Source organism: Larus michahellis, chromosome 7, assembly GCF_964199755.1.
Source record: "Larus michahellis chromosome 7, bLarMic1.1, whole genome shotgun sequence".
Lineage (NCBI taxonomy): Eukaryota > Metazoa > Chordata > Aves > Charadriiformes > Laridae > Larus > Larus michahellis.
The window spans coordinates 24684905-24709517 of record NC_133902.1 but is presented as its reverse complement, the minus strand read 5'-3'; the positions used below and the strand labels follow the sequence as shown (position 1 = coordinate 24709517).

The window sequence follows — 24613 nt, the reverse complement described above, 5'->3', positions numbered from 1 at the left end:
CGCTGAGATAAAATGCCAAACCCTTTATTTACACAAATGCCATCTCTGCAGCTCACTTCTGTAAGACAATAATAATGGGTGCGGGCATATAAAAACAGTAAATGCAGGTATTCGTTTATAAAAAAAGATGTTCTTAATACACTTTTCTGGCTGTGCTTCAAAATGGGCTGGGTAACCGGTGATGAATCTCAGGACCTCTGCGGCGTAGAGAAGCTATTCTGCTCTTCATGGAAAGAAATAGCAGGGCAAGCTCTGCACTCGCATTGTGTCTTGTCACACCAAAATACATCGACATGTAAAGGCAGGGGGAGCCGTGGGGTCTGAGGAGAAGAGTTTGATGGGAGATGGACATCACACGGCAACCAGACCCCATCTGCAGTTGGCTTATTTCAGGAGGCAGAGTCTGAGCTGGGTCCATGGAGAAGTCACTTCAAGGACATTGTGCTTCTGGAAGAGTTCGCAGTCATCAGACAAAGAGAGGTGGTGGCTCCGTAACAGTGTCTTCAGTTCAATGTGCGCTCTGGAGGGGTCTCTTTCAGCTCCAGGAGCTACTGATAGGCACAGAGTATGTTCTGCAGGATTGGGTGGTCTCCTCTCTGCATCTCAGAGACCGGTTAATGTCTGATAGACCTTTGGTATTTGAGTAATAGACAAAAAACTTAAATTTGTATGGCAGGATTGGACCCTTTTGTTGCAAAACCAAGAAAATGCAGTGGTTTTGGCTTTGTCATGCTATTGCACATGACAGTTTAATGACAGATGGGAAACAAAGCATATCTTTGGTAAATTAGGTAAAAGAATATAGCAGGTTTTGCTCCAGTGGCATTTTATATTGTTTTACCTTTTTCTCCTACACTTAAAATTGTGAATAGCAAGGGATATCTTTCCCGCTTCAGGCATGGGAACTCCTGATTACCAGGTAGGAATTTGTAACATCTAGTCTGCTAAAAACTGATCTCTGAGCAGCGACAAAAGATTTTAACAATAGAACTAGGCAGATACAGAAAGCAAAGTTGTAGACTGCACGGACCCATTACCATCACAGTTTTACAATGCAGGACTCAGGGGAGACAACTGAGTAAAAATAGAGGCAAACTGAGCAGGATTCATTCCTCAGCAAGCGTAGTGCTTTGCTTTGTACAGACGGGGCATCACAGTTTTGCAACATGCCAATAAAATGTATTTATTTTTCTGAATAGCCTGAACAAAAGCAGTGAAAAGCATGGCTGAAACCATGCTTTTAGTCAAGAACAGACATATCTCTGAGTAGTCACAGGACATTCAGGGTCATCTTCTGGCAATTAAAACAACGAAGATATGCACAATGGATTTGCCAGGCACAGGATTTAGGAAGCATTCGAAAATACGCTATATAGGAGGTACATATTTTTAATTCAGTCTCCTATTTTCTTACGCACACTTCCCCCAAATTCTGCAGCTCTTTCTTCGGTTTCCTGGATGAATTCTCTTGGGCAGCATATTTTTACAAGCACAGATGCTACCTTGGAAAAAAAGAAAGGAGGGAAGGGAGCCAAATGGGTGTCGTGCTCCAGCTTGGCAGCACCTTACCGACACGCGCCCCCCTTCCTCCCCCAAAAAAGGGAAAAAAAAAAAATACCGCTTTTAGTAATCAAAACTGAATGTAAAATTAGAGCAAAACTGGGGCTGTAAAACCTTCAGATTGTCAAAAGGACTGAAGGAAACACCTTGTGGCCAAAATGACGTCCCTGACCTACTTGTCCGCATTGTCACGTACCTGAGTAACCTTTCCATCTCCGTGTCTTCCATCAAACCTCTCTGACAGTTTTGCCATTCGTACTTGCTTTCAGTTGTAATTTTTTGAGTTTGTTTGAAGCGTGCAACCAAAAAGTAAATTCTCGTAACGTTCATGCTGGCAGTCCTAAAAATAAGTCAGAGACCATTTCCAATACTGCTTCTTGGCATCCATTGATCTCTGCAGAAAACAATCCATTCAGACATGGAGTTCCTATTGGAAATTAGGGGACAGCCTGGTAATTGGATTAGGGTGCGCTTTTATTTGCAGCAGTTTCTCAAAACGAAGCTCCTGTTTTGTTTCATTGATCGCCTGCCCAATCTTTCTGCCAGTAAAAGCCACTCACATAGCTGAAGAGACAGGGCAAGGATTGATAGCTTTGTGTTACATAAAATGTGCGTGTTCCTCGTAATACAGTCAGGTAGGTACAGATGATAAGTGCATCTGCATGCAAACATGAGAACCTGCTTTCTTAATCCACAGTTAAATTGCTTAAAAGCAATTTTTATCAATGTAGTCTTTAAAAACTGGAAGAGCCACCAGTTGCATCAATACTAAAATTCCTGCCAGCCACCTGCAGAGGTGCCAAAGAGGGAATGGCTTCAGGACACTGGGATTGCGTGTGTGAATTTGGGACCTTTGGAGTCTATATTATTGTAGGGATTGGGGGGAGAGCAAAAAACTGAGTTTGACTTCCACATTTCCAGAGGTAGTTCATAAATCCTAAATTAAATTTACAGGGTGTACCCAACAGAAACACACCAGGCTTGATCCCGTATGGAGCACGAGTTAGCCGGGCAGCAATTGCCAGGCCGTAACTTAGGGCACTACAATGCCCTGTTTTACTGGTCCTCCAGAGCAAATCTGCCCCAAAATTATTGTTTATAACTCTTACCCAGTCTATCATTCCCTTCCATCTGAACCGTGCTGCATGTTTTATCCCATTGTGTTTATGAAATAAGCCTTTAGATAGTTTAATTCCTATATAGTCCTCCAGAGACATACAGTGGTCACAGCCTGCCCTAGTGTGAGCCACGTGCCAGCCAGCCATGAAAAGTTCTACCAGACACTGAGAGCACTCGCACCCTATTTCTCCCATTTCATCATGGCCACAGAGGAAGAGATACATCCTGGGTGGGCAGAGCTGAAGTGGCAACTGGAATCCTCTTTTCCTGGATGGGCACCAAAGGCACAGCCCTCCCCGGGGCCGGGAGACGGGAAACATCGTTAGTCATGCGACTGTCCCCCCCGGCGGTGCCAGTGAAACGATCTTTCTCCCTCCGCACATCAATATTCTTGACACTCGTCTTAAAACTTAGGTCATGCATATCCATCTACTCTTGGAGAAGTGTCAGAAGGGTACAAATATCCCTTCACTATTTTTAGGGCCATATCAAAAGTATTTATCAGCTTTCTGGCACCTCATCCCATTTGTCATATTTGATGCTATCTACCAGTGGGCGGGGGGAGGAGGATGAAGTCCTTTAGAAATGCAGTGGCAGATGGGTGAAACTCCATAAGCTAAGACTGCAGTGACGGTTAAAGGTGACTCCTGGGGGTTGTTGTGCCTGTTGTCACAGTCAGGAAGCGCCTGTCACAGTCCCCTAACAGCAGGCGGAGCAGGGGCTCGAGGGAATGGCTCGTCCTCACCTCAGCGTTTGCCCACCCACAGGATAGGCAGGGATGTGGAGGAGGTCTGCTCGCAGCCATGGAGAAGGGCTGAGCTATGAGAGAGGGGGACAGCTGATTCCTGGTGACTCCACCATCCGCTCCACATGCCATCAGCACTCCCACACCACCTGGTGATGCCAAAAGACTGCTTCCTTTAGCTCACACCCTTTGGCGTCCCAGCGCAAATGTGTACAAGGATGGGGCTCAATCTGTGTATTATACATAATTCACACTCCTCACACTAGGTGGTACGTGAGAGGTGTTGAGACTCATTGTTTTTCCATACACCCGTTGCCAACGGGAAGCTCTTCCAGCTCCTCCGTAACACATACCTCGAGGCCCCGCATCGGACGGCTCTGTACTGTGCAGGTAACGCGTTCCTCTGCCTCGTGCCACAAAATTGGGATGTTTTCCTAGCACTATTGGTTTTTAGCAGGCAATGTATTCAGGTTGAAACTTTGCCCACATACCATCTGCCTCAGCCTTATCTGTCTGTGACAAGGAAGCTGAATATATAATGTCCACTTGGCTTTCCCGGCATTACACGAGGTTGTGGTTTTGTGTTGGGTGGGCAGTTTCGGAGCTCCCCGGCAGCTCTTGCAACGAGCTCCTGCTCTTCTTTTCAAGTGAAAGAACTGTGACAAAAATCAATATCATCTCCATAGCTATAATGAATGTGACCCACAGCCTTTTTTAGGATGACCACAAGCTTCCATCATATGCCTGAGGCCTATTTGCAAATATTGATTTGTATTGCAGATTATCTGTAGCCATTTCACATGAAATCTTAAGGTCTCGCAGTTTTGCTCTTCGTGCTCAGTTTGGTATCAAAGGTACAGCTATAAATCAAAAGACCTGCCCATAGACACTACTGATAGCCATGGTTGCCCAGTTATGAAAATGAGATGTTTGAGGGTTTTTTAAGCTTCTCAAGGAGGACGGAGAAAGCTCGAATTGAGTGAAAGCACTGCTTTGGAGTCACAGCAGACTCTGTTTACTCGAAGGAGGGGAGGAAAAGTGGAACCTTCATATGCAAATGTATGGCATTTGGAAATGTCATATAGCTGCATCTACATATAAATAAGCACTCTTAGAGTGCTGCACTAGCAAGGCTGCTTTGATACAGAAATTGCGTAGTAGCACACAAAGCAGAAACAGCAGGACATCGCTCGGTCAAGTTCAGGGAGTTTTGTTCCTTAATCACCACTTAACTAAGTTAACCAATATTGCTGTGTCGCTTGGTGTTAGCCCGGGAATGGTTGTGAATAGCTGCTGTTTGGTTTTGCTGCTGGGGGGAAGCGTGTGTTTGTAGGTGCTGCCTGGGGCTGTGCGGTGGGGACCACGGTCTGGCTCCTGTGCCCCAGAAGATAGTGCTGAACGTAGAGATGCTTCCGATGTCAGCATCCCTCCTAGCCACACTCTGCCTCCTCCTGTAGATCCATGCCTGCCTGCTCTGAAGGAGACACAATTTGGTCACATAAAGAAGCATCTGCTGCTGCCAACGTACACGTACTGGAATGGTATTTCCGTCTCTGTTTAATCCAGTATTTTAAAGAGTAAATTGCCACTCTCAGGCATACTTTTTCAGAGGAGAGGACGTAGAGAGGAGCCTTGCTCTGGTTCCCACTGTAACGTTTTTGACCATTTCCAGCACTGGCACTAATGAGGAGCTCAAGGAGAGGTGGATGGGAGGGACAGTGAGCCATCAGCCAAGCCATTGGGAGGAATTTCTCACAGAGGGGTGACACCCGCTCCGCTCCTGCCGTGCCGCATGTGATGGATGCAGCATTCGCCCCTCTGCCTTCAGGCATGGAGGGAACCTCACAAATCTCTAAACTGACACCAACTTTTTTTCAACACAGAATTACAGTAATAATAAGGTTAACTCATTCTCTAAGGGCTCTGTCATGAGCTGCCTAAGGAGATCATACTACGAGGAGAAAAACTACGACTTTATTCCTTTACATGGCTGGTTTCCAAAGGGGGAGGAAGCTGCTCCCACGGGGACGGCGGCATCTCTCTGAGACAGGGGGATCTGAGTGAAGGGAACATCAACGGCCTGCCAAAAACAAAGACTAGCTGAGTTAGCACAAAGAGAGATTTAATCTATTCTAGGAATGGGGTTAACGCAGATTTATTCAATCCTGTAACAAAAAAAGGAAGTGCAAACTGTAAGGGCCCCTTTACCCCGGGTAAAGGGATAAATCCACAATACAGCCCCACATCATTAAATCACATCCGTAGCAATTAGACCTGCCCCTGCGGCGGCAGCCTTAAAGAGTTAGTGTAGTCTGTGTAGTTAATCCACAAAAGTATTGAGAAGTGACCTGGTGACAGCTAACACTGAGACGGTATGGGGAGCTGAAGACCTCTCCAGTCTACCAGACTGGGAAGCAGGCAGGTGCCGATCACAGGCAATGATGAACCGCTCCGAGAAGCTGCTGAAGGAAGAGGTCAGTGTGTCACCTCTTGATGTCCTCAGATCCAGTGTGCAGCATCCGCTTTACACAGCAGTGGCCGCTGCTTTTACCGACGGCCTCGGTGGGGGTCAGTGGATGAAAAGTGGTGGTGGGGAAGCAAAAGAGGTCAGACAAGGTGAGACAACAGCCTGCTCTGGGCTTTACCTCCCTGAGTGAAACAGGCACCCCAGGTAGGAGTTGTGCCTGATGTGAGCACCTGAACGCTGAGAAAATATCAGTTTGAAGCAACATGTTAGCCCACACGGCGTTTTCTTTTCTTTTTTTTTTTTTTTCTCTTTCAGCCTGGCTAATATTGCAGGGTATTCCTGTTCAAACATGTGAGCAATGGTTGCTAGCGTGTACTTATTGCTGTGCTATTTTTGGAGGATGCTCGGCTGCTAGGTGTCTGTCAATCTCTAGGGTAAAGTATCTGTGCCCAGCCATTGAATACAGGTGGACTATGGCCACTGAAAAAACAAATGAGGGTCAAAAAAAAAAAAGGTTACATGTAGTTTTGAGTAGACAAATGGTCTTGTTATGTGCAGGAAAATGACTAACAAGTTGCCTAGTTTCTCACATAAGGAAGATGTGTTCACAGATGTTGTAAATAAAAGTACTTCTCGATTTCAAATGTTCAGAGACAGCTTTAACATATATAGCATAGCCCACATATATATGCTGACAAGCTGAAAGCGTTTTGTTCACCATTTGAACATCTGGGGATTATTAGTGTCTTAATTCATTGGTTTCTATTATTAATTGTAGCAGCAGGCTGAATAATTACAATACATTGCTGCAAAAGACAGAGCACAATATTTTTTTCCAAATGCACTAGGACATCTTGCCATCATTTCAAACATAAAAAGCACTAGATTATTTTTAAAAAGGAAAGTGGATGTTATCTTATTCCAGGGAACTCATTTGCATAGGGGCATTTAAAATTAATAAATTACTGTGTTGAGCAAGCCTATTTTGTGCCTGAGAAAAGAAGTGAATGCAATTTAATTCACAAAGTTCCATTTCTTTTTTTTCCTCTCGGTAAAATAGCTAATGTGGGGATGGTATTTTTTGTGCAGTTTATGTAGCAAGACTGGCTTGAAGTTTGTACTTGGAGTGGCTGCAGGATGAATTTAGGCTGGGGCTGCAGCACAGTGATGCCAGACCGTTTTCAGCTGACATTTAGTGTCTCACTTTCCACGAGCTCTCGGGGAGAGTGGGCTGCTGAGCTCCCCCTGGAGTGGCAGCAAGCACTTCCTTCTCAATCCTCACTCCAACGCCCACCCAAACAGGGATTTTCAGGCAAGTTGCTTGCGCAGGTTTTCTTCCTTGGAAAGAGACACTCTGTAAGATGAAGAGCTTTGGTATTAAGGGTTTTAAAAGAAGGGAACACACTGTGTCAAGATAATTAATAAGTCAGATCTGAGCAGCTCTTAATGACGAGGTATGGCTGTGGGGGTGGGTGGCAGCGTGGCTGCTGGCAGCTTTGTCAAGGGCAAGGTGTCTGGAGCTGTTGAGCAAAGACTCGTGAGAAATCTCTTTTCTCTCATCAGAGCCAGGTCTGAGCTGGGATTTATCAGCATGGTTCTTCATTAGGAGGAAGCCTGCTTAAGGACTTCATCCTCCTGAGTTTCTGTGGGACCTTAATTCTTGTTGGATGCTATTAGAGAGGGGGAAGTACCAGTAAACCTGCTAAAGCAGTTCTGCACTTTCAGAGGGAGCAATACCATTACAGCCCCATTCATTCTGACTTTGCAGAGGGACCTTCGAACCTCTGCAGATGCTGCAAGCGTTTCTGGGCTGAGGAAGCTCCCTCTTCCTCCAGCAGAGTACTGTGAAGACTGCAGATGAGTAACATAGACTGTCTCTAGGCTCATCCATAGGATTCAGAGTCCCACCCCATGTCAATCACTGAAGCTCTTCCACAAAACTCAGGGCATTCTCTACCTTTGCTTCACAGGTTGATACTCTCTGGACATTTATTTTGATTTCAAATACGAATTGCCACACCAAGTCTCTATCATGCAGAGCAGAAGAGCATTGTTAAGTTCCCAGTGCTATGCTCTGCAGCATATCTTTGGGAGAGCTGCCAAGGAGGTAAAAGGAGTGGGGGACACACACTTCCAAAAGGAGTTGAGAAGGTTAAGGACATGCATTTGACCCAAGAATCCTTTTCCCCCTTTATAAATCCTCTGAAACTATGATGTGTAAGGAGTCACTACCTCAATATCAGCGAGAGCTTTCAGCTGCAAAGTTGACTGACTTCAGCAGTATTAAAAAATTAAATTATTATGTAAGTCAGTTCTCTTTAACCGCTGTTTCCAATGAGATAGGTGTTAAAATAGCTGTTACTGTACGTGGTTCAACATCCCATCCCTTATTCAATGAAATATATGTGTATATATATATGTATTTGCAGGACCTCCCTTGTCCAGTGATGACTGTACACAAGGTACACACTGCACGTGAGCCAATATTTTCTTATATGGGCAGTTATTATTTCCATAAGCTCCAACATTACGCACTGTAGAACGGTGAAAATGCTAACATGCAAATTTACAGGCGGTGGCCCTCTGCTTTGCTTATCGGAAATCACCTGGAAAGTCCCACTGCTTCAAATGTACGGAACAACAGAATTATCAGCCCTGCAGAACTGATTAAGTGCCTGGCAGTCGATTTTTGGACATAAGAATCCTATTTTTGCCTGGATTTTTATTGAATTTCTCCAAAGGGGATTGCAGGAACTTATGTCTGGAAAGAATTTTCTGGGCACTCCAGGCAGTACTTCATATATTCCTCATCAAGGGCACTAATGGATTTATTCGTTCATCAGTGGCGCTACTCCACATGTTCAGTTGTGTACCAGAAGCCCCATGCTAGCTCAGATGGGAGCTGGGAGCTGGTGAGGACTGCCCAGAGAAGAATCTGGCTGCGTTGTTCTCATCCCTTATAGAGTCAGGTCCTGCAACCCGGCACATTCTTTCGGCTTTTGAATTTCAGCCTCTACGGAGATATTTAACCGAGTATCCTAATGGTGCACATTCGGCTTCCAAAAACTTTGAAGTAAAGGTATAGCTAATCCAGAAATTAAAATAAAAAGAATACAAAGTATATTTGAAATAATTCTTCCACTGCTTTTTAACGGAGGACAGGAACAGCCATAGATATTAAGGAATTTAGACAAGATAGCTTTAAATAATTTATTTAACATTTCAGAAGATAATCCATCGGGAAAAGCAAGATCACTGAGTGGGCGGTTAGTCACACCGGATAACTTTTCAGGATCAAATTTCTTATCCCAGTGAAATATTTCATCGTCTCGGCATCTCCCTGCCATCCACAGAAGGGTTGGAGAGCAAGTGTTCGACTGGGAGACTCTTCTACTAAGCAAGATGATAAGCTGTTTCAGTCTACACAAAGTAGCATCTGGCCTCAAAGCATTTAAAAATAATCTGTTTTGACTAGTGTATCTTATATGATAGGCTATCATGTCATGTTCTGGCACTAACAAAAGATGTGAACAATATGAGATGTCATGTTACGCTAAAGATGCAAAGAATGTTGCAGAAATGAAAAAGATGTTGGCTTCATCAATGTGATGTTTTCTATCAGAAAAATGCTTCAAGAAAAAGGTTTCTGAAAACAGTTGATCGGGAGGGTGAGGGTGTATTTCTTTTTAAAATGAAAAGGGGAAGCATTTTGAGAAATGTGTCAGGAATTACATTTGTCCAGAGACAGGAGAGATTGACCCAGTCATTCGGGTTTTTATCTTTAGGCTTTACAGCTTCTGTCTCAAATTCTAGCCATCACAAAAAGGTACAAATCCATCTTTTTGGTGCAAATAAAACTTTCACGCATAGTTGCTAGTAACAATGCAGCAAGTCTAATGAAGAGGAGTTACTGAATTTAGCTTTACTGAAACCTGACGAACTTTGAATTGAGTCTGTATTGTTGCTCTATGAATACCGATCTGCTGTGCTCGGAAAAAAGGGGGTAACTTTGTATTTAAGCATTGCTCTCTGTAGATGTCAGGTTGGTGTGATGGAGGGGCTCCCTAGTTTGGTGATACTATAATCTGATCAGTGAGGATTGCCTCCGGTACTGAATTTATAAATAATCCAAAATTATAATAAGGGAGGAAGTCTTAATTTATTTCATTTAGTTTTGCTTTTTTGAACTTTGTACAGTTCTTATTTGATTCATGATTTAAACATGTTTTTAATTCATATCCTCTCTTTTTAGAAATGATTTCTAGTTCTCGTTTCATAGTGATGTGAAGCCTGTGATGCATTCATGATAGTATCTCATTGATGGCTGTATTGCTGAAAAGTGCTCAGACCCTTCAGGAATGAGAGCAGTCAGTTTTAACATGAAGGAATTTTTAAAGCATATCTTAGTGCTTGGGTCTCTATTTTGAATCAGAAAAGATGTTTCATGTAATAAGAAAAATAACCTGGTTTTTTTAGACAGGGGAATTATTTTGGGTGAATTCGAAATGTGCTGGAAGAGGAGGGGGACTTCTTTGCCTGAACTAACTGATGCTTTCATTGTCATCTGTCTTTCAAACAACCAAAATGGCAGATGAAAATAAATACAAGCTTTTTCCACCTTTCTGCCTTTTTGTTCAATCCCTAACTCTTTTAGAGCAGTCATCAGTCAAAATGAGGGACTACATGCAATTCATGTCTAAGTTTTGTGGTTTCTTCCAAGCCAGATGACGGGTGTTCCCGTATGAAGTGTTTATCTTATGAAGTGCTAGCAAAGCTTGGGCCATCTCGTTTTTGATTCAGTAAAGCATTTTCTATCATAACATTACGCTTAGAGGTGTAATTGCAAGTTCTGCAGGATCCTAGATTTGCTTTAAAGTATGCTAGAGACCTTTTTAAAGAAAACACTGTTTCCACCCACATGATTGCAAGAGGAGGAAAAATCCTTCCTCTTTTTACCAGCCCTACAGCCTACACACAGTGAGAGCATCGGCAAGTCTGGGAGAGGTCCTGGTCCCCCTTTCAAGTCCTAGTGGATTAGTCTGTCCTGAAAGTAACAATTTCCCTCACCATCCTGAAGCATGCCTTTAAAAAAAAAAAGAAACCAAATGGTATCCTACCATTTTAGCAACACTGCCGGCTCATCGGAGAGAGGAGGGATTCTCACACTGGTTGGTGGTGGCTCATGGACATCGCAGAGATGTCTTGGTATCTGAAAAGGAAGAAGGATCAGAGATCCTTCAGACACACAGAGCGGTCTCCTGTTCTTCAGAAAGGAAGCAAACTTCCTCTTGATAATGGAAGATTTGAAGGAAATGGCATATTTTCCACAACAGAAAAAAAAAAAAAGTGTATTAGTAAGGAACCCCTATTTCTTGATGCAGTTTCCTGGACAGAAATATGTTTGAATGTGGACCATAGCAGAGGTCCAGCACACCCGGAAGCCATCGGGCATGGTGCCTAGATGGCCACTACACGTGTATGGAGTCCAACAAGTCCTGAGTACATCAGGATCTACCTGTGTGCACTGGGCAAGTCCATTGAGAGCTGGCCTATGTCATAAACGATTTTTCTGTTCTGGAAAGGTTTCTGGGTGGAAAAAAGGAATATACACGAAGTCCTGGTGGGAGAATAACTCTCTCTGTGTATATACTTCACATGCTGGTAGCTGTGCCTCCCCTAGGGGGTGATAAGTAGCCAAAAATGTTTAGCGCTGGACCAAATAGATCTTCTGCTACTCCTCTTTCCAATAGCAGGAATTCCTGGGCAAGCTCTCGAAGGAGGTTACACCAGGCCTACAACATGTTTCCTATCAACCCGTCCTATCTGTGCCATCCCAGAAGCAGCTGTCAGCCCCAAGCCCAGGGATCGTCACTGCACCGTGATGCCCACTTCTGTGCTGCCTTGTCATTAACAACCTTCATGGCAGCCTCGCGCAGGTGTCCCAATGTAAGCAGGGACCCAGCAGAGGCAGACAGATTTGTGTTCAACAGACGTGCCTTTAAAAACAAGCGCTAGCAGTCCATAGTGCAGCGGTAGCCTCGCAGAAAGCTGGCTATATGGCAAGTAGTCCACAAGGCCAGTGCCAGTTGTACCTCTCTGGGGACCTACAGGCTGGAGTATCTCATGGAAGCACATGAATGGAATTTCCTCCCTTTAATAAAAAAAGATGAAAATTAAGTATTATTTATTAGATTTATGACTTCACAGGCTGCGTTTGCTGCAGTCATTTTCCTCAGGTTAAGAGAAAACAGCGCTGGGGCTGTGACATAAGCCTAGCGTTGCTGCCTCCCGTCTCTTCATCTTTCCCAAGAAGAGACTTCATCACTCGTGCTGAAATGTTCTGAAAGTCCTAACAACAACAGAGGAGTTAATGCTGTCTAAAGGGATGTAGAGGTTGCCTTGTCGTTCTCGTTTGCTGGGAGCTTGTCCTCGCCTGTTTTAACATAAGGACAATATAACCAACTTTATTAGTGCAAGTTGTTAGAGACTCTTAAAACTCTCCTTGGACGGCCGCGACAGGAAAGAAATTCATTATGAAAATCTGCATCTTGGATCTGCCGCACACACTTTTCCCAAAGGTGGGATAATACCTAAGCGTACCTACTGCCGGCACGACTGGCTTGGAGGCAGAACACAAATTGCAATTGTTTCATAACACTCAGGGACTTCCTTTGGAGGATACAAATGCTTCAGCTTCTTTGTGTGCAAACTACATTTCCTCACACATCCATCAGGAGATATTTTTTCTTCTGTTTTTAATAACTTGTGGCTAGATTATACTATCAAAGAAAAAGAATTTTACCATTTGATTGGTTAAATGGAAGAATTTGCCAAAATTACCCAGATTAATTAACACCTTGGTGGTCTACAAAATTCACATGAGTTTATTGCAAGTAACGCTCTGCGTTTCAGCCCATGATGTAAACATTGAGCACATACCTGTTTCAAAACTAGATTTTCCTGGCTACATGGAGGGAGGCATTTTCAAGGATTTGCAGTCTCAGTGGCTATTTAACAGCTGCAGAAGGAAGTACAGAGGTTAAAGTAGTTTAAAGGTAGCCATGCTGTGGGGCACGGGCACGTAGCACTGGTGATAAATTTCAGCTCTGGACGCCTGTTCCTCTACTTCAGCTATAAAATTATCTTTTTGAATATGTTGTGTTGAATGACCAAATATATTGTAATGGTACATTACATGCAAATGTCCAGAGTCTTCCTCCTAGCCTTGCCTGGGTGTGAGGAGACAGTCCGTAGAGGGTAACAGAAATGATCAGGCATTTTTCATGTGTAATAAGATTTTGAATAGTCAAATATTTTTTTTGGTGTCTCATTTGCTGTAATTTCACAGGAATTAGATATGCAAGAGAACAACAGAAAACCTTGCAAAGCTTTGCATTTACATTGGCCTACCTGTTTCAAGGTGCAAACCCTTGCTCCTGCTTCCCATAAACAGCATCTTTCACATCTTGTTCTTCTGATTTTCCTTTCTTTTATATGTCGAATTCTTTCCATCATTTCACCTTATCCTGCATTGTCAGGTTAATGTTCTCTTCCCCTGTGTTCGCAGAGAATGCAAATAAACTGGAAGAAAGTGCAAGAGGGATCTACATCCCTTGTCCAGAGCATTACAATGGCTTCTGCATGCACGGCAAGTGTGAGCACTCCACTAACATGCTGGAACCATCTTGCAGGTAACCCTTCTACCAAGAAGGAAAGGCTTCACACATGAAAATATTGACTTAAAAAACTCTTAATCTTAATAAAATATGGAAAATAATGGTAACCGTGGCCCTTTGTGCTACAAAACCCATTAGACTTAAATTATTCAACAAAGTCCCCATTTTATGTGGCAAAAGTGTATTGAGTTATGCACAATGTTAATTGATTGTAAAAACATTCCATAACCTTCATCTATATTTAGATATATTTTGAAAAGCACTTCACAAAGTGCTCCGACAGCTGCTAGGTAGCCTCTTCAGCCTGAAGAAGAGGAGTGCCACCAGGGAGGGATATTACCCTGCTGTGGCAGGAGTGATGATCATGGGGCAGCGGGCTGGGGCGAAGGTGGCTCCTTCGGGAGGTGGCTTTGGAGGAGGTTAGGACAGGGAGGAGAAGTAATAGTGAAAGCATGTGTTTCTGCAGTGAATGCCGCCCTGCAAAGACTCCTGAAGTCCAACCAGGTGGCAAAGAAAAGGACTATTACGCATGAAGCGCCATTTTCCCAGGACGTTGGACTGGGAGAGCAAAGATACGGACCAGACTTACTCCCCAGGACAGATCCTCAAACCAGCTTCTCCCAGCTCCTGCAAACAGCCAGGGCACGTTTTGCTCTTTGCAACCGCTGCATTCTCCATATAGATGGATAAGTGTCCTTTCCTCAAGCTGCTGGCTGCTGTGGGAATGCAGGAGAGGAAAAGGGTGGAAGCTCAAGGCTTGACCCATCAGGTTCAGTGCCCCACTAACACTTCTGAGAGGAGCCCAGACAATCTGGCTCGGTCTCTTATGGTTGCTGCTGCCATTGACCTGGATTTTTGTATCTTCTCACTTGGGCTCTTTAGGGGAAAGAGGGCAAGAGCTAAAATGGGAAACCCACTGTTTGTTCCCCAAAATCACAGAAGGAAGATGTCAGGCTGCAGGATGGGAACTGGTGAGCAGCGCAGCAGGCGGCATTGGGGTGGATGGTTGCAGCATCAACAGAGGGTTTTTTATAGCAACCAGACAAAATGTAAATGATGTATCCACTTGCAGGAACATCTAATCACATTTCATACGGAGCTTGGATGATTGCTTATCACCTCCTTAGGGGTAATCTGCATAAGGATCCACAACTAGAAGGCTTTTCACCCTCCCCCACCTCCCCAAAGAAAGGGAGAAATCTAAAATATGTTGTGCGAGGAACTAAATGGATTCTCATCACAACGTGCAAGTAGTTCTACTTGATGCTAGACGAGTCCCCATCCCTGGGCACCGCCTGGTACTGTAGCAGTGTCGTTCACTCTCGCAGACATTGGTGACGCTGAGGACCTGAAGTCTTCCCTCTGAGAGGTCGAGGAGGCATCAGTGCTTTCTTGGGGGGTGCGGGGCATCCTGCAAAAAGTACCCACAGGAGCTTACCCTTAGGCCACTGATTTTTTTTTTCAGATATAATTTTTTTTTTTTTCATTCTTTGAAAGCAGCAAGTATAAGCAGAAAAAAATTTTTTGTTTCAGATGTGATGCCGGCTATACTGGACAACACTGTGAAAAAAAGGACTACAGCGTTTTATATGTGGTTCCAGGTCCAGTACGATTTCAGTATGTCTTAATAGCAGCTGTGATTGGAACCATCCAGATTGCTATCATCTGTGTTGTAGTCCTCTGTATTACAAGGTCAGTACTTTGGTACTTTGCAATAGAAAAAGAAAAAGACCTTTGTTTTTCCTACTTTGTGCGCTGATTATACAGATTTCTGCAGTGACACTACTGATAACAAATACTGTTTAAATCACCAACAAACAGACAATATTGTCTGGTCCAGCCAGCCAGTACTGTTTCATTATTATAACGGAATTTTTACTTCCATCTTAATCAAACTTAGGTAGCAACGGTGCCTACAGCAAATGAAGTTTCCTATTTTGTATTCAGGTGCTTGGACAAATATTGTTCATATAAATAAGAGGAATACAAATACAGCAGCTGGATCAGCACTTAATAAAACTAATCATATCTCCATCTGGTTTCCTCAAGGGCCCATTCCCTTAGTCCTAATCAGGCAAAGCATACAAACTTTTAAGCCTGTTTGCAATCCCATTGATTAAATGATTTCATTAGGCTTGTATACATGTTCCAAGGTACCGCACATGTTTAAGGTCTTCACTAGATAGTGGCACACCAAGCCATATATGTTTGGTTTTTTGCTTTAATAAGGAAAGGGTTGTTTGACTGGAAAGGACAGCCCCAGGGTAGTTTAGAACAAGAGAGGTGAACGCAATCCTTCCCCTCCTACGTGTGCTGCTCTGCTTCCCTCTTACTGCATCTAGGAGGGCTTGGGGTAAGTTCTGAACGTCAGACATCTTCAGGCTGCTTTCAGAAATTACGAGGTTAAATTCACTCAGCTAGGAACACCGATAAATCACTCTTGCTGAAATAAATTTCTTTTAAAAGACAAAAAAATTAAAAGCCAGGTATCATACCTCTGTAGAAAATAAAATCTCTAAGATATCTCAGTCCCTATGTTGCACTACCCGGCTGGAAGACAAGTGTAGCATTTGTTTCTAGAAAAGACAACCCCCCAAAAATCATAAGTCCTTCTGTGGCCTAAAGGTGTAAACCGAAACCGTCTGATGAAACGTAGCTACTTTTGTGGCCGAGTCCATCAACTCAACAGTAAATGCTGAATGAGTCAATAGATTATATTGTGGTGATATTCACAGAATTAATTCAGAGAACCGAAAATGTAGTGTGTGGTAACAAAAAGGAGATGGCGTAGTAACTGATAGTGGAACAAATGCTCTGTAACATTTTGTTGAGTGACTCCAGCTTTGTCACCTTGACACAGTAACGCAGAATACTTTCTATTGAAGAATGAAGACAGTGTGCTCTGAGAGATCTGGTACTGTAATGCAAATTACCCATCACACTGTTTTCGCACATAGATGATACCTTTTCCTGCACACTTTGTAACCAAGTTAATTTATGATCTTTTGACTTCTTTCTGTAATGCATGTAATTACTGCAGAGCATCCTCCATCCCAGCATAATGATTCGAGATACATTTGCAAAAGTGTACTCTTAAGTGGCCTAAGAGAAATCCACATGACAAGAGAGCGTTGTGGCAGCATATGCATAAGTAATTGAGTTTTTGAAGTCATCCGCGTTGGAGAACCTGACTGTACTGGTTCGAACTCCACACCCTGAACTCTTGAAAGCACTAAAACCACCCTACCAGGTTCCTGCGAGAAAGAAGGGAAGCCTCCCTCACTCAGAGGCTGCTGCGGCCAAATTCTTTGCTGCTCATTTCAGTGCAGCTTCACCTAATTAATTTATCAAATGAGTTTGGTGCGCTGTGTCCAAACCCTGCATTTGAGCCGCGTAAGACTACCATTGCAAATCTTTTAGCTGTCGTTACTGTTGTTGCTTTTAAAATTGTACCTGTACAGTGGTGCAAATCTTTGGGGTGTCCTCCGTTGCTGGAAGGCTCTGGGCAGTTCCCGGGCACTTTTAGAGCCATTGGTGCAGAGACACTTTAATCAGGATAAATGAGCTGTGCTGCTGACAGGGGCGGTCTGCCCTTGCCCCTTCCCCTGGCTCCTGGGCACTTGGTCCTGCCAATGCTCTCGTGCCACCATCAGCATTTGTGTAGCCACGCAACAAACCCAGTCAGGGGACAGATTTCAGCTGAAAACTCAACCCACAAAACTGATAATTTAATTTTAAGCGGCTCGGCTCCTTGATGAGGTTGGCCACCTGGCTGCTCATCACTAGTGCCAGCAATGGGAATAAGCAGCTGGGGTGGAAGGGCAGGGGACCAGTGGCCAAGAGGCAGGGGGAAAGGGGGTGCAGCAGTGAGGCACGGTCCCTACGCCCGAGAACTTTTAGCTCAGAGGTAAGGCAAAAGAGAAGCAATGATAAAAGTGAAGGAGGATAGTAAATAATATAGGTATGGCCTAGTGTCATAATGATTCTCAGCAGTTTTCTTTACAGCTTTGCATTTTTAGTGCTTCCCTAATGTTTAGTCACAGCAGCTTATTTATGTGAAGAAATAACTTGATTAAAAATGAATGCATAATGTGTTTTACCTGCTATGAATCACATTGTGAGTAACTCAAGCTTGCGAACAAGCTTCAATGGAGGGAGGGCAGGCAGCCTGCGCTCCAGCACCTAGTTTACATTGATATAACTGCTGTGTTCATAAATGAAAGCATCACCCACACAGAGCACTACAAAGAACTTTTGATTAAAGAGTTAAGGAGCAAGAGAAAGCTGTCACTCAATTTTAGCAGATGATTAAGTCTAAAAAACTGGTTAAATGCCAATGCCCCTCCTAGCAAATCCAAACGCACTTCAGACACAGCCTACCTGTAAATGCAATAGCGTTGCATTTAAGCAGTTGTGGTGTCAGTACGTGGCCCTGGGGCCTTCCCAGGCTTCCATCAATTGGTAGCATAGTGTCTTATGCAATTAAACATGGGCATTTTTGGTTAAGAGGTGCTTTTTCATCATCTTAATTGGAGTAATCTCTAAGTTTGAATCGATTTCTTTTGACCTTGGACTAAGTGCCCGTATAGATACTGTCGGTGTTGGTTTTGAGAAAGCGCCCGTGAGATGCACATCTCCTTGCTTCCATCTGGAGCAGTCGGTGTCCACCGTTCTCTGGGAGTGCACGGCTGCATCGCCTGGGATTGCTGACCCTCCTGGTCAGCACCTGGTACCTCCACACATTTCTTACAAAAACAGTCCAGTTGTGCCCACCGTGGCTTCCCACGCCTGGTTCCCCAACCCTGCTTGGGCGCTGGGGCAAAGCAGGGCTGCGCCTTCTGGTGTGAATCCCCATCCTCTGGGGCTGGGGAGGAAGCCCTGGCAGCTTGGTCAGCCTGCGTGGCTGCCGGCGGCTGCAGCAGAATTTAGCGGTGCCGTCTCTCAGCGCGTGGAGGTGTCGGTGCCGTCTCCCGTGGAGTGCTGTGAGGTCCTACTGTGCAGCCTCCGGCTGAATGGACAGGAGAGGCCGCGCAGGGACAGTCGGGGCTGTCGGCGTGCACATGACACGCAGCTCAGTGAATCAGCCCTGTGTTTGCCAACAGCGGCTCCCTGGCTCACTCAGAAAGTTTGATCGCCTTTTGAGGAACACGCAGTGAATAATGAGTTTGTCATGAAATCGCAAACCAGCTAAAGTCTGCATTAGTTTCATAATGAAAGCTCTGCCGTGACCTCCAAGAGCGCTGGAGACGCAGGCTTATTTTTCCTGGAGTAATGATAGCAGCCTACTTTACCGCTTCCAAGAAAGGAAGGAGGCAAAATATAGCGCGCAGCCGTGCAGTTTCTCATGAGGGGGTGGTCCTGTTGGCTTAAAAGTGAGGCAAGTCAGGACAATCTGACCCACATTTTGTTAGACGCTTATATAATTGTATTTCAGCGTTTTGAAATGCTTCATAAGTCCTTATGCTCTTGTTTAGCCTTTCAGTTGGCGTCACTAAACTATAGCATCACTCCCATTCAACAGGGGGGAAAAAAGTGGTCTTTTCGATTTTAAGGGGTCAGTAAAAACTTACTTCACTCTATTTTGCTGTTAGTTATTTGACACGGAGCTGAAGGCGAGTGCAATGAGCTCTCACTGCACGGAGAGGGTGGGCTCTCCCCACTGCATAACCCAGAGGGCTTCACCAGGTGCCACTGAAAGCCTCCCAGTAACAGAAATACAAGATATCCGAATATAAAGGGATTTTTTTTTCCCATGTCAGTATGGTCTGGAGTATCGTGGGGCTTTCTGTCATACCACTCCAAGGGGGTGTTTCAGCCTTTCTCGTGAGGCGCACCCGGGCGAAACCCCGTGCAGAGCTTCGGCTGAAGAAAGAGGACAAACACGCGGCCAAATTAGGAATAGCTTCCTCCTCCTCCTCTGCAAAAAAGTTAACCAGGTCACCCTGAGTAAAGGACTGTTTTTACTGCTGGTTGGTTTTCTGTAGCTCACCGTTTTCCTACAGGTACCACAAATGCAAATAGTCTGGGCCTTTTTTAGAGGGTGTTGGTCACCCTGCTGTGCTTCCGCTTGCCCAGCAGTTTCTGCCGTAAGCCCCTTGGCGTTCAGCTGCTCAGAACTTCCTGCAGCCTCCACCCGGGGCTAAACTTCTCCATGCTCTCTGTCTAAGGGCGCCTTTCCATGGGAGGAAAGCAGAAACACACAATTATCTTTCTATGAGGGGTAAACGCTGTAGCAGCCCCCATAGCTGACGCTGCTGCAGGTAAAGGGTTGAAACGTGCCCTCGCTGAGGAGCACTGTGAGGTCCTGAGGCAGAAGAGATTTGCTTTTGCAGCCATCCACAGGAAAATAAGGTTTTGTCTTCGCGGTGCGATTGCTTTCCGCGCTAAGCCAAGCAGCCGTGTGAGGAGCGTAGCGTGGTGCAGGCACCCGTAAGTAAAGTGGCTGCTCGCTAATGACCTGAGCATGGAGCATTTCCATGGAGACTAATAGGGATTGCGGACGCTGAGCTCCTCAGAAAGGCGGCCCCCGCGTCCACATTGTAAGTACTTCCCAGGCCTGGGATGCCGAGCAGGTGAGCGTGAGACCGTCCTAAATCTTCTACCCGCGCCTCGCTGAAAATCGTTCTGTTATTTAAAGACGAGCCAAGAGATGTGGTGCAGTAGGATCTGTTGCAGCACAGCAGTCTCGCCACGGCTCTCCAGGAAGGAGCAGGAATCTTAAATATTTCCCTTGCCATCTTTTTGTTTACAATATGGTTTGTGGCGTGTTGTTGTGATGCCGTTGCCATTAGCCAGCCCTTTTCATTTCATCAAAGGCGAAATGTGCCGAGGGCCAGAGGATCCCTCTCTCGCCCTCCTGTCCCCCGCTGCCCGCACCGACCCTTGAGCAGACGCGTTCTTAAGAGCCGTGTATTCTCACAACTCTCTTTTCCAGGAAATGTCCCAGGAGCAACAGAATCCACAGACAGAAGCAAAACACAGGGCACTACAGTTCAGACAACACAACAAGAGCATCGACAAGGTTAATTTAAAGAGCGCATGTTTCCACAATGGCAAAACTAACTGCAGAGAGCTTGGACTACAAAATACAGTATTATAGACAAAAGATTAAGACAAGATCTACACATGTTGCCTTGCATTTGTGGTAATCTACACCAATGAGAACATGTACTACAGCTATATTTGATTATGTATGGATATATTTGAAATAGTATACATTGTCTTGATGTTTTTCTGTAATGTAAATAAACTATTTATATCACACAATATAGTTTTTTCTTTTTCATGTATTTGTTATATATAATAAATACTCAGTGATGAGAAAAAAATTGCCTTTCTTAAATTTGCTGTATCTCATAGCTGTGTATAGTCTTGGGATATTGTATATGGACACTAACAAATCTCTTCTTTTTTTTTTTTCTTTTTCCAGTTCTAGTGGCAATTTTGAGTCTACTGAACTCAGTAGTAGGGTTTTGAGTTGGTCCAAGATCAGCGACAATTATGGATGTGGGAAAGGTGAAGAATAATTTAACCTACATTGAGGAGGGATAAAATATTTCAGATCCGGAGTCAACTACATTTCATCAGCCTTCTTCTCCCATACCATCTATCTTTACTCTCCCATAGCTTAGGAAGTCTTTGCCTTCTAAATTAAATCCTAACCGAAGGGGAAATGGAGATTCTCGGTAACCGCAATGGGAGTGTCGGGGGTAATGTTTCGATTTGGGAGGGAATTAGGTGTCTATCAAGGTGAACCCTACAAGAACACTTTGCAGAATCTCCAACTCTGGTCACTGGAGTGAGTGAAAATTGCTTCTTACTGTTGATTGAAAATTATTAGGTTAAAAAAGTTAATAACATAATAACAGCTGAAATGCCAGTACCATTTGTACCTCATGAACATGCTGATATAATTTATTTTTTCAAAGAGAAGGTGAAAACCACTCAGAAAACACCTTATGAATAACTTTATGGGTGACCCTACTCCATTAAATGTAATGAACTCAAATGTTGGCTATACCTCAGGAAAATAAGGGCATGTGTTTTGTCACATCCACATGATGGACAAGATGCAAAGTTATTTCCATGGCAGCCGAAACTCTCCAAAACACATTCTTTCGAGAAGGTAATATCACTGTAGTTTGTGCTATGAATTTTGAAGACGACAGAGTGAGACTGAAGGGCAGAGTGCGGTAACTTCGCTCCTGCTGGATAACATCCACTCCACTAACTGACTGCCGGAGTACTAGTCACACTAAATAACATAATTGAACTAAAAAACCCTTGTGTTCATTGTGCTGCTCCTTTCCAAAGAGACTTTGCCTAGGCAGTAAGTACCCATGACAAGAGGCAGGAGTATTTCTCGCTGTCATCACCATGTGAAATCGCATTTGAGTCAGAATCAGGTCTGGGGTTACTCGGGATGAGTGTGTTTCCATTTCCTGCTTCAGCATCGGTCTGGTCACTCACAACAGTCACCACCAACCCCACCAGTGACAGTCCACGCGATCTGGCCCTCAGGCACAGGCGAAGCGATACTTCTACTCTAACACGGCCTTTGGTTGTCCGTCCCCCTCCTTCAGCCTGCTTTAAAGTGAATCCATTGCATGATGTTCACACGCTCTCAGTTTTTGTCTTGTTCTGGGTTTCTTGGCTTTTTAAAGGTAATAAAAGGCGATTGGCAAGAGATGCTTCCAGGCAGCTGGTCTGTGCTGATTGATGGGAGTGGGAGCGCGGTGCTTCCGCAGGCAGCGGGGCCGAGGAAGGCGCCTGGCAGCTCTCCGGCGCTGGACTGCCGTCCCTGCAGGGTCCATCTGCTTCCCGGAGCCCTGGGCTGGGGAGAGGCGGGGGGACCGGGGGGGCTGTACAGCCGCTCCCGCCTCCTCAGCCCTCGCCCCCAGCTCTCCGGTCCTCGAGGCTTCTTTTCAAAGCCGAAGAAGAGCGATGGCGCGGGGTAGGAGTGACAGCAGGGCGGCAGCGAGCAGGCGTGATCCTGGCCCGCTGGACCACAGGGACCCTTCCAGGCAAAACCCACTGGAAAACCCTCCTCTTTGTCCCAGTCCTTGCTGGTTTTGTCTCCCACACGCAGGCTCAGCGGGGGTGGTACGACATGGAGGGGAACGCCGGCACAGCAGCGCGGGGCTGTACCGGTTTGGTGGCACATGATCCCTTCTAGGGAGACTTTGCAAGCTTTGCTAATTAAAGCGATACATAAGTGGCATTATAACGCCCCTCTTCAGATCCCTCCATCAACTAAACCCGACGTAGCAATGGCAGCGAGCGCCTCCGAGGAGCACCTCAGTGTGAGGTTGAGGATTAGGTTGGAAGTGGAAAACGTAGCCCTACCCTGCCACCCTCCCCCGCCCCGTGCTTTGTGCTTTCGGAGTGAGGTGTTGGAGTCTAACGAGCATCGAAAGCACAGACTTTGAGCTGGATCCAAATGTCAGTCCCCCCACTGGGACTATCAGATCTGGATTGTTTATTTCAGTCACTTACATTCAATACAAAAAAAAAAAATCAAATGTTAACACATACATGCAGCCGTGTAGCTATAGCAATAAACCTGATTTAAAAAAAGGCAAGGCTTGGCCTGGCCTAAAATAGCATAGCATCGCTTAGAAGTGAAAACAGGAGTCCACCGCACTATCTGTACGCTTCCCAAAGTTATTTGCCTTGCTTTTGCCGTGCAAGGCCACATTTAACCCCTAAGCAGCCTGCGTTTGCGAGGCGTTACTCGCTGCATCCCCAGCTGCAGTGCCTGTCACAAAGCCTTCCCACCTCCAAGGGCAAGGCCGGTTTTTAAGCCCTTGCTGCAAACCAGAGGGCAGAAAGGGGGAAGTGCTTCCAGTTTTAATGCACAGAGGACAGGTCCCAGCGAACAGCAGACCTCCCTGGGGCCTGCAGCATGCGGGTATGGGCACACAGCCTGAAACTAACCGTGTCTTGGGGTTGCGTGTACAAGAATGGAGATTTCTACAGAAAACACTCGCAGAACTTGTACCAAACTCAGTACCAAATTTGACGTGGATTTTTTTTGGTTGCTTTGTCCTTTCCTGAAGGGACTGGGCTGCATGAAAAGAAGCGTGGCCAGCAGGGTGAGGGAGGTGATTCTGCCCCTCTACTCTGCTCTGGTGAGACCCCACCTGGAGTACTGTGTCCAGCTCTGGAGCCCTCAGCACAAGAAGGACATGGACCTGTTGGAAGGGGTTCAGAGGGGGGGCCACGAAGACGATCAAAGGGCTAGAGCACCTCTGCTATGAGGACAGGCTGAGAGAGATGGGGTTGTTCAGCCTGGAGAAGAGAAGGCTCTGGGGAGACATTATAACGGCCTTCCAGTACCTGAAGGGGGCCTACAGGAAGGGTGGGGAGGGACTCTTGATCAGGGAGTGTAGGGATAGGATGAGGGCTAATGGTTTTGAACTGAAAGACAGTAAATTTAGATTAGATATTAGGAATAAATTCTTTACTGTGAGGGTGGTGAGACACTGGAACAGGTTGCCCAGGGAAGCTGTGGATGCCCCATCCCTGGAAGTGTTCGAGGCCAGGCTGGATGGGGCTTTGAGCAGCCTGGTCTAGTGGGAGGTGTCCCTGCCCATGGCAGGGGGGCTGGAACTAGATGATCTTTAAGGTCCTTCCAACCCGAACCATTCTGTGACTCTATGGTTCTATGACTGGAAATTGCATTTGTTAGAGCCGCGTGGCAGCCATAACTCAAGCTGTGAAAAACCTTTCTGCAGTTTAACTTCACAAAATGGAGGAGGGCTTGGGAACGTAAGGACCTGGCCAGGTGAAGTGGTGGGTGAGGACAGTGACACGCGTGGAGGCAGAGCCGAGCTCCTCTGCACGGAGCCACATGAAGGGGTGACAGCGTGTTGCCATTTGTCCACTTCTCAATGCCCTCTTACACCAGGCAGAACAAGGCCCCTTGCAACACCAACAGGTATCGGCTCACCTCTTATCCAGGGTGACAGTAATTCATTTATTTTGGGTGTTTCATAGGCTTTTTTTGTTATGGTGCTGGAGCATCCGTAAATAATCTCAAATACC

The 24613-nt window shown here is 45.3% G+C and overlaps 1 protein-coding gene across 1 annotated transcript in view; it reads left to right on the top strand.

The window, feature by feature from the left end:
* TMEFF2 (transmembrane protein with EGF like and two follistatin like domains 2) overlaps positions 1 to 22253 on the top strand; it is a 130816-nt gene extending 108563 nt beyond the window's left edge. The window contains exons 8-11 of the mRNA XM_074593992.1: positions 13459 to 13582; positions 15101 to 15259; positions 20502 to 20588; positions 20997 to 22253. Coding sequence (XP_074450093.1) covers positions 13459 to 13582; positions 15101 to 15259; positions 20502 to 20588; positions 20997 to 21093 — 467 coding nt within the window. The 3' untranslated portion in view covers positions 21094 to 22253. The remainder of the gene's footprint in view (positions 1 to 13458; positions 13583 to 15100; positions 15260 to 20501; positions 20589 to 20996) is intronic.
* Positions 22254 to 24613: the final 2360 nt, after the last annotated feature.